This window comes from Bos taurus, chromosome 11 (assembly GCF_002263795.3).
Source record: "Bos taurus isolate L1 Dominette 01449 registration number 42190680 breed Hereford chromosome 11, ARS-UCD2.0, whole genome shotgun sequence".
Taxonomy (NCBI): Eukaryota; Metazoa; Chordata; class Mammalia; order Artiodactyla; family Bovidae; genus Bos; species Bos taurus.
Window position 1 is genome coordinate 103,203,700 of NC_037338.1, and position 8,773 is coordinate 103,212,472.

The 8,773-nt window shown below is 63.4% G+C and overlaps 1 protein-coding gene across 1 annotated transcript; it reads left to right on the top strand.

Annotated features, from left to right (window-relative positions):
• Positions 1–1,547: 1,547 nt before the first annotated feature.
• On the top strand, positions 1,548–5,768 carry LOC618559 (odorant-binding protein 2b). The gene is made up of 7 exons (XM_015473709.3): positions 1,548–2,698; positions 3,145–3,278; positions 3,542–3,612; positions 4,161–4,271; positions 4,882–4,983; positions 5,237–5,263; positions 5,605–5,768. Exons 1-6 carry the CDS (start codon positions 2,609–2,611, stop codon positions 5,260–5,262), a joined length of 534 nt encoding a protein of 177 aa, XP_015329195.1. The 5' UTR covers positions 1,548–2,608; the 3' UTR covers position 5,263; positions 5,605–5,768.
• Positions 5,769–8,773: the final 3,005 nt, after the last annotated feature.

Genomic DNA, 8,773 nt, shown 5'->3' on the forward strand with positions numbered 1-8,773 from the left:
CAGAATACTGGAATGGATAGCCTTTCCCTTCTCCAGGAGATCTTCCCAACCCAGGGCTCGAACCCAGGTCTACCCACATCGCAGGCAAATTCTTTACCCGCTGAGCCACCAGGGAAGCCCAAGAGTACTGGAGTGGGTAGCCTATCCCTTCTCCAGTGGATCTTCCTGACCCAGAAATTGAACCGGGGTCTCCTGCATTGCAGGCGGATTCCTTGCCCACTGAGCTATCAGGGAAGCCCAGATGGGGAGATAGAAAATGCAATAAAGGGAGTTTTAATGAGAAGGTCCTCGCTGTGGGCAACTGGGACTCAGTCTTCCTGAGGACCTCTGAGAAATGGGTGCGATCACATCAGATTGTCCCACTGCGGAGTGAGGAGCCCAAGGTATGCAGCCCCTGAGCTCCGCTCCACGCAGACTGGGCGTGTTCATTCACTGCTCATTGGCTATGACCCATGGGTATCGGGGAGGCCCAGAAGAAGTGGTGCGGGCATGGAGGCGGGAAGCTGGGGTCCGGTCTGCGTGCCAGAGCCACGCACTCCAGCTGCAGGGTGGCCATCAGCTCAGTCCCACGGTCACCGCTCGCCCTGCTCCAGTGTGCTCAGACTTCACAGTAAATCCACTCTGGTCAGTTCTGGAAGTGAAGCTTTGGGGTGGCGCTGACCACAGCCCCTGAGACGCTGGCAAGGGGTAGTGCCCATGACCAGCCTCCTCTCCCACCCCCGCGCACGCCCCTCCAGGATCCAGGAAGAACACAGCTGGACACCTGGGCAGGGTTCCGCCCGCCAGGGCACAGGGCCGTGGTGGAGGACCGGAAGGCCTGAGGGCTTGGGTTGCACCCCGCAGAGGGCAGGGCGGGCACCCCACTCTCCCTGGGAAACCTGCCTGTGTCCAGGGTTTCCTCAAGGCCTGAATGAAGTCTGTCACTGTCGTAAATGCTTAGATCAGGGGCTCTCGGATCCGGGATCTCTGGGGAACGTGAGAGCAGGGAGCAGGAAAAGCTCTCTCAAGATCCAGAGACACCAGCCTGCTTACTAAGGTCAGGCCCTTAGTAAGGACCCCGCCCTTTCCCGCTCCCTGGGAGGGTGGACTTTGTGCTTAGCAGTTCCTTCCCAGATGCAGTAATTACTGGGTCCCGCCAGCACCTTCTGTGCGGCCCCTGGGGGTTATGGAGAGGCTGATTATTATTATTGAGCCAGTGCTTGGGGCGGACCATCTTCAGCCGTGTCCAACCTTGGGCCAACAAGGCACAAAGCCCCATTGTGTGTCCCCAGCACCTGCCTGTGGGGCCTGGGTCAGCGTGGGTCTCAGAGTGGGTGACTCAGACCCAGGACCCACACGGTCAGGGAGGAGGGATCTTGTTAGGGGGCAGCCAGCGCTGAGGCTAACGGAACCAGGAGCAGGGAGGCTCAGCCTGGACCCCTGAGCACCAGCCCGCATGTGGCTGGTTTGCGCCTCACTCAGCCCGTTTATCCAAATGGAATAGGCTGCGAGGCCTGTCCTGGGGGGACACGGGGGTCAAAGCTGACGGGAGAGGGGAAGTTCCGGGGTGGTCGGGGTTCTGGAAGGATGAAAGAAGTCAGGGAGCGGCATGAGTGTGGGTCCCACTCCAGACAGGAGGACGCAAGGCAGAGCCCAGGTTCCCTGAGCCTCCTACGTGCCCAGGGGCCAGCACTCACGGGTCCTCCCACGGCTCACGGGACCCAGAGCCACAGAAGTGTGGGTTCCCCTTGGAAGGGGAGCCTCTGAGGCCCCAAAGACACAGTCACTAGTTATTCTTTTAGCCACAAACATCCAGTGACCGCCCACCACGTGGCCGGAGCCCCCACTTTGGGGAACCGCAGGTGCAGCAGGGCAGACGGGTGGTGAACCCATGTGTGCAGGAACGAGCGGCCCCACTGGAAGGAGAGCATGCGTTCACCTGGAAACCCAGCCCCGCCTCGGGGTCCGGAGTGAGGGGCTGGGAGGCCGGGTTCCTCCTCTGGGGCCCCGGGGTGGGACACTCTCTGAGGAGGAGATATCCAGACTGACCCCAGGTCATAAACCAGCGCCCCCAGTCCCACCAGAATCCGGGGTTTGCTTCCCAGGCCTGGGACCAGCCCAGGCAGGAGTGCCAGGTGGGTGAGAAGTCGGCTCTGGGGACCCTGGGACTCCACCAATCACACCCCGTGCGTCCCTTCTGAAGCTCAGTCCCTTCGGCCGGGCTCCCAGAGAATGCGCCTAAGATCCCAGCCCAGGGCTCCGGGAGGGGCGCGGTGGAGGAGGGGAAGAAGCCTTGACCTTCACTCTGGGCTGGGGCAGAGACACACGCGGCCCCCTCGCCCCTCACTCCCTGGCTGACTGTCCTCCGGGCCGCTGTCTGTGAGCCAGCACCCTCGGGAGGCGGACCTGGGACAGCATTGCGCGTCATTTACTCTGGGGCACCCGCTCCTCAGACTCTGGTGCTGAGCACACACACGCCCCCCTGACAGGGACTGGGCCGGGGTGCTGGGTGGGCGGGGCGGGGTCCGTGCCAGGTGCTCCGGGTATAAACAGCCGCCTCGTGTGGAGCCGGCACAACTTCCCCCAGACTTCCAGATCCTGCGGCAGCTGGGAGCCCAAAGCCCCAGAGATGAAAGCCCTGCTCCTGCCCATCGCCCTCAGCCTGCTCGCCGCCCTGAGGGCCCAGGAGCCCCCGTCCTGCCCTCTGGAGCCCCAGCAGGTGAGCCTGGTGGAGGGGAAGGCTGTGACCCATGGGGGCCGCGGACCAGGCCCGTCTCAGGAGGAGGGCTCTGGCCCCAGGCTCCCCGCAGGAAGGGGTCGGGGAGCAGGGGGCTCTCTGTTTGCCTCTCAATCAGGCCCCTGCTGGTCCCAGGGCTGCCCGGGGAGCAGCTCCAGCTCAGGGCCCAGAGAAGTGACTCCTGGGACCCCCATGGCATGGCTGCACCCTCCACAGAGAAGACGCATTGGGGGCGGAGCCTGCTCCCTGAAGAAGATGGGCGTCCTGCCTCTGTCTAGCACCGGGAGCCCCGCACGCCGGGTTGTTCTGACCAACACCCGGGGTGTAGACGTGCTGGAGCGCAGCCTGCACTGGGGGAGGCAGGTGGTGGGTGCGGACGCGAACCTGGCCTGCCCCACGCTGGAGGCTCACGGCCCCTCCTTGCTCAGATCGCAGGAACTTGGTATGTGAAGGCCATGGTGACCGACGAGAACCTGCCTAAGGAGATGAGGCCCAGGAAGGTGTCCCCCGTGACGGTGACGGCCTTGGGCGGCGGGGACCTGGAACTCACGTTCACCTTCCTGTACGTGTCGCCACACCCCCTGCCCCGGGCCTGCGGTCCCCTCCCCTCCCCGTAAATGCCCGTCAGGACACCTCTTCCCACCCCAGGTCGGGGTGCTTGCTAAGATACGCGTCCCCTGGACCTCGAGGGGAAAGAGTCCCGGGCGGCAAGGGTCGACGGTGCCATCTGGGGGATGCTGGGCAAGAGGCCCACGTGCCAGGTGAGCTCGGGTGGGCCCAGGCATGATTGCGGAGCGTGGCTCCTTTGCTCCTTGTGTGTCCCAGGCAGGAGGCCCGCTGCCATGAGAAGAGATCAAGGATGCAGCCAACCGGGGAGCCTGGCAAATACAGCTCCAGTGAGTCCCTGCCCGTCCCCTCCCCACAAGCAGAGCCCTGGCCTCGCCCTCCCCGCGGGGGGCCTTGCTGCCCGGGGTCCCCACCCTGACCCCACTCAGAGAGTCTGACCCCTCCCTTCCCAGGGGTCTCGTCCTGACACCAGACACCAGATGGGGCAGGTCTGTCCACAGCAGGATGAAGGGACCCCCCCCCCACTTCCTCTGGGTAGTCCTGGCCGTCCATTCCACAGGGAAGCAAGGTTCTGGATAGGGAAGCAGGCGGGAAAGCTGCTGGAGCCTGCAGGGTCCGGCCCAGCATCCGAACCCTCCAGCCTCTCTGACTCCACACCTCCTGTTGAGACTTTCCCAGGAGGAGGCTCCTCTCCAGGGTCGGGCCTTGGCAGCAGCATGTCCTGGGCACAGGCCCATGGGGTCCCTGGATGACAGGGAGCTGAGTATGGCTAGGGTGTCAAGAAGTCCGAATGTTCCAGAAAGTTCCTTATTGTGGTCTCCAGTATGTTCTCTAGGAACTGAGACAATCCAGACGCGTTTCCTTTGTCCATCCTCAGATGGCGGCAAGAAGCAAGTGCACATTCTGGAACTGCCCGTTGAGGGCCACTACATCCTTTACTGCGAAGGCCAGCGCCAGGGGAAGTCGTTCCACGTGGGGAAGCTCATAGGTGAGGCTCCGCCCTCCTGCCCTCAGATCCCCGTGTCCTGACCCGCCCCAAGGTCTCTGCCTCTAGAAGCCAGAGGAACCGCACCGGTCACTCCTGTTTCCAGAATACAGACCACATGGTCCGTGTGCGCCCAGCACAGTTTACGGCCCGGGCAGCCAGTCCAGGCTCCTTCTGGGACTTGACCACTCCCAGGGGTCACTGCATATGCAGAGTCCCGCTTCCTGGGGTCTCAGGCCAGGGTTTGGTCAGCGTGGGGGAGATAGGAGGCGCTGATGGAGGAATTCTTGGGGCAGGGACCCTCACGGGGGGTGAAGTTCAGGGTTCTCTGGTCAGAGGCAGCGCAGTTCCTCTGGGAGAGAAGCCCTTCCAGGTCAGGGGTCTGACCCTGCAGGTGGCTCTGGGATCCAGCCTGGGTCCCCCCGGAACCCCCAGGGACTCGGGTGTCCCCCGGGGCTTCCCCACCTCCTTCCCCGGGACCTGTCGGCTGGGAGGGGCCCATCTCCTCCGCACCTGCTCGGCATCCACCCCAGACTGAGCCCTCCTGCCCTGCGCCCTCCCCGGGAGCTGGGACGGACCCCGAGGCCTGACTCACCGGGCACCTGGCCTGCAGGTAGGAATCCCGACGTGAACCCAGAGGCCCTGGAGGCTTTTAAGAAATTCGTCCAGCGCAAGGGCTTTTCCCTGGAGGACGTCTTCACACCTGAGCAGACGGGTGAGGGCCCGGCCCTATGGCACCCCCCGGGTCCCCTCTGCGTCCTCTTCATGCCCCGGGTCCCTCCCTCCATCCCCTCCCGCCCCTCCCCGGCCCCTCCGTGGGGAGACATCAGCGCTGTGACGGGTCACAGGGAGCCCCGGGGGGCCCCGCTCTGGGTCTCCGTGACCCACGTCCGGGCTGCGGGCGGTGAGGGGTCTGGGCCCCTGTGCGGGGCGTCTTCTCACTCCTGGCTTTGTCTTGGTCTCTACAGAAAGCTGCAAGCCTGAAGGTGACTAGGGTGAGTGGTCCTTGAAGCAATCGAGGGTCTCGGTTCAATGGGGCTTCAGGGTCCACCGGGCTCCCCGGGGCAGGCAGGAGGGACCCCACGTGGCCAGAAGGCGGCGTCTCTGCTCTGAGGGCCCCTTCGGCCGGCCCCGCCCTGCAGGGTCTGTTCCTGGGCTGCACTCCGCCCAGGCGCCCACTCTGTGCTCAGGGCTCACTGTTGGGTAACTCGGGACGTCTGTGCCTGCCCGGCTGTGCACCGGGCGGAAGGTGCATTCTGCCCCCGGCGCTGCAGCCCTGGGGGCAGGGAGAGCCCCGTCTGCCCCCTTCCTCCATGACCTTTCCCCTCCTCTCCAGGGCAGGGGCCCCAGGCTCCACGGCAGCCCCTGGCAGCGCCATCAGGACCCACCATCCTGCGGGACTTGGGAGGAGCCCTTGGGACCTGGGCCTCCCCACCCCCTGCTCCCCTGCCCCGCTTTCTCGCCCAGCCCTCCCTCCCCTCTCCGGCTTCAAATAAAAGGCTTCAGCATCCCCAGGGGCTCTGCCTGTCTGTGGGGCCCCTCGGGGGGTGAGAGGGAGGACAGGGAGGTGGAAGCCTTGCAGAAAGGACCAGAGGACCACTCGCGTCCTGGGTCCCCATGGTGTGTGTCTCTGTCCGATGGGCCTGGGGGTCCGGGGAGAGGTGGGTGCTGGCAGCTCTGCCCGAGGTCCCGGGGGGTCTCTGCAGGTCTGATGCCCACAAGCTCAGGTTTGGGTGGTCATGTGGCTGAGGGAGGGAACTGATGCCCACAAGCGCAGGTTTGGGTGGTCCCATGGTTAGGGGGAGGGCTGTGATACCTACAAGCCCAGGTTTGGGTGGTTGTGTGGTTGGGGGGAGGGGTCTGATGCCCAGGAGCACAGGCTTTGGGTGGTCCCATAGTTGGGGGAAGGTGTGAGGGTGGCAGGGTCAGCCCCAGCCCCAGGTGGGGACACGTGTGCAGGTGGGGATTGCCCGGCCCCACGGGCCCCCACAAGCTGGAGGCCAAGGTGGGAGTGAAGGAGGCCAGGCTGGCCCAGGCTCACAGGATAAGGATGGCCCGACACTTGGCCCCAGACCCGGACGACTCTGCTGGTCCTCCCACACAGGCCGCCTGACAGCCAGCTGATGGTGACCATGGTCTCCTTTCTCGTGGTAGAAGGAGGATCCCAGCCCAGCCTCCCTGGAGACTGGGGACAAGGGGTCCCTCCACACAGGGTCAGTGAGATTCCCCAAGTCCCAGGCCCCGCCAGTCCCCAGTGGGGGCGGCCTGCTCTCCCAGGCCCTCCTGGACACAGCAGGCCCCACGCGGAGATACCAGGTTCCGGGCACTTGGAGTGTTCCTTCCTGACAAGGAGACACTGGGCAGGGGTCCCCCTGCGGTGTGAGCCTCTCACCAGTGTGGGGGCTCCTGGGGCCCAGACCGTCGCAGGCCTTCGTGGCATATGTCTACTTTCTGTCATGACAACTCTCCTGGCCCCACTGTCCCTGCAACGGTGCGAGACCATCACGCCGGGAGCCCGACCGGGGGTCACGGTGAAGGCTGCCTGGTCCTTGGGTTCCTGTCTTGGGATCTGGGCCGGGCACCATCTGCCCACTTGGTGGTGACCTGTCCCTAAGTGATGGGTCTCCTCTGATCTGGCTCTTCCCTGGGAGGCAGAGAAGCGGCCAGGGGCTGGCAGGGCCAGGGCTCAGAGTCCTGATATTCCGGGGTAAGACTCGTGGTGGGGGTGCGAGGACCTGCCTGGTGACAGTCCTGCTCAGACCTGCCCAGGAGGCATCCCTCCACCTCACCTGGAGAAACCCGGGCTGAGCCGGGGGGCCCTGTGTCCAGCTCTGGCTTCTGTGGAGACTATTTTAGGGGTCCATCTTCCTGGGGGGAGGCTGCAGGGCCCACATGGAGATGCTCTCCTGTCTGGGAACCAAGCCCAGCTCTGCCCCAGCACTGTCCGCTCCTCAACCACCCTGGGCCTGCCTGGAGGGGTCCAGCTTTGCGCTGGGCCGGGGGCTGTGGGGAGGATGGTCAGATCAAAATGAGCTGGGGGCAGCAGGATCTGAACAGAATCCTGTAAGCGCCTGTCCCGTGGGAGGGACGAGGAGGACCTCAGGCGGCTGTGTCCCGGGGCTTGTGTCCAGCCATCAACCACTGGGCTTGTCCCCAGCTGAACCTGGCTCTGGCGTGGAGGCTGAGGAGTGGCACCCAAACAAAACCGGCCCCACGGGCTGGACTGACCCTCAAGGTCTCCCGGCCACTGCCCTTCCCCGCCGAGGCCCCCCAGGGGTGGGGAGACCCAGTCTTTCCTTCCCACTGCACACTGCATGGGGCGGCCAGCCTGCATCCACTCCCGGTCACCCGCACGGCAGCACCTCATCCATGCGAGGAGCAGCCCGACCTGCACGTCTAGTTCGAAGGTGTCAGGGAGAATCCCCTGAATCTCGCTGCTCTCCTCCCTGGAAACCGGGGTCAGTGGTTGGCACGTCCAAGGCCCCGCCGTCCATTCAGCAGGTGGAGAACACTCACACCCAAGGGGCTGGCCCTGCGGGGTTCGCCCACCTCTACCCCCTCTTCTTGGGTCAGCCTCCAGGAGTCCGAGCCATAGGCCGTGGGCTGCCAGGCCACAGTGGCCAGCGAAGAGCACGGGTCACGGCGCCTGTGCTCCCGTCAAGCTCAGACACTCGGGGGCCCCTCCCCTGCTTCTGGGAGGCACAGCCTCCCCGCCTCACCCCCTCCACCACCTCATTCCAGAACACTTTCATCACCCTGGAAATGCTCCTCACCCTGTGAGCAGTCACCAGCCCCATTCCTGCTCCCCCACCCCCGAATCCTGGAGACCACCACTGGAGACACCTGGATATCCCCCACGGAGATGCTATCTCCACGCATTTACCTCCTCTGTGTGTTTCTTATCAGTGAAGTCATATCATACGTGGCCTTTCATGAGCCTCTTTCACCCAGCGTGAAGTTTCAGGCTCATCCGTGTGGCAGGTGTGGCGGAACCACATTCCTTTTATGGATGAATGTACACCACTGTGGCTGGACCACATACGGCTATCCACTCTTCAGGACGGGTTGTTCGCATCGTTTGGCTGCAGGGAATAAACCCGGAGAACAGGCTTGGCCATGGACTCAAGTCCTGGTCTGCACTTCTTTTGGGTCAGGTAAGCCATGCAGATGACACCACCCTTATGGCAGAAAGTGAAGAGGAACTAAAAAGCCTCTTGATGAAAGTGAAAGAGGAGAGTGAAAAAGTTGGCTTAAAGCTCAACATTCAGAAAACGAAGATCGTGGCATCCGGTCCCATCACTTCATGGGAAATAGATGGGGAAACAGTGTCAGACTTTATTTTTCTGGGCTCCAAAATCACTGCAGATGATGACTGCAGCCATGAAATTAAAAGACACTTACTCCTTGGAATGAAAGTTATGACCAACGTAGATAGCATATTCAAAAGCAGAGACATTACTTTGCCAACAAAGGTTTGTCCAGTCAAGGCTATGGTTTTTCCAGTG

Coding starts and splice junctions, on each gene's coding strand:
- LOC618559 (XM_015473709.3), top strand. CDS start 2,609: ATGAAAGCCCTGCTCCTGCCCATCGCCCTCAGCCTGCTCGCCGCCCTG. Junction 3,279..3,541: donor GAACTCACGTTCACCTTCCT/GTACGTGTCGCC, acceptor TGTGTGTCCCAG/GCAGGAGGCCCGCTGCCATG. Junction 3,613..4,160: donor GCCTGGCAAATACAGCTCCA/GTGAGTCCCTGC, acceptor GTCCATCCTCAG/ATGGCGGCAAGAAGCAAGTG.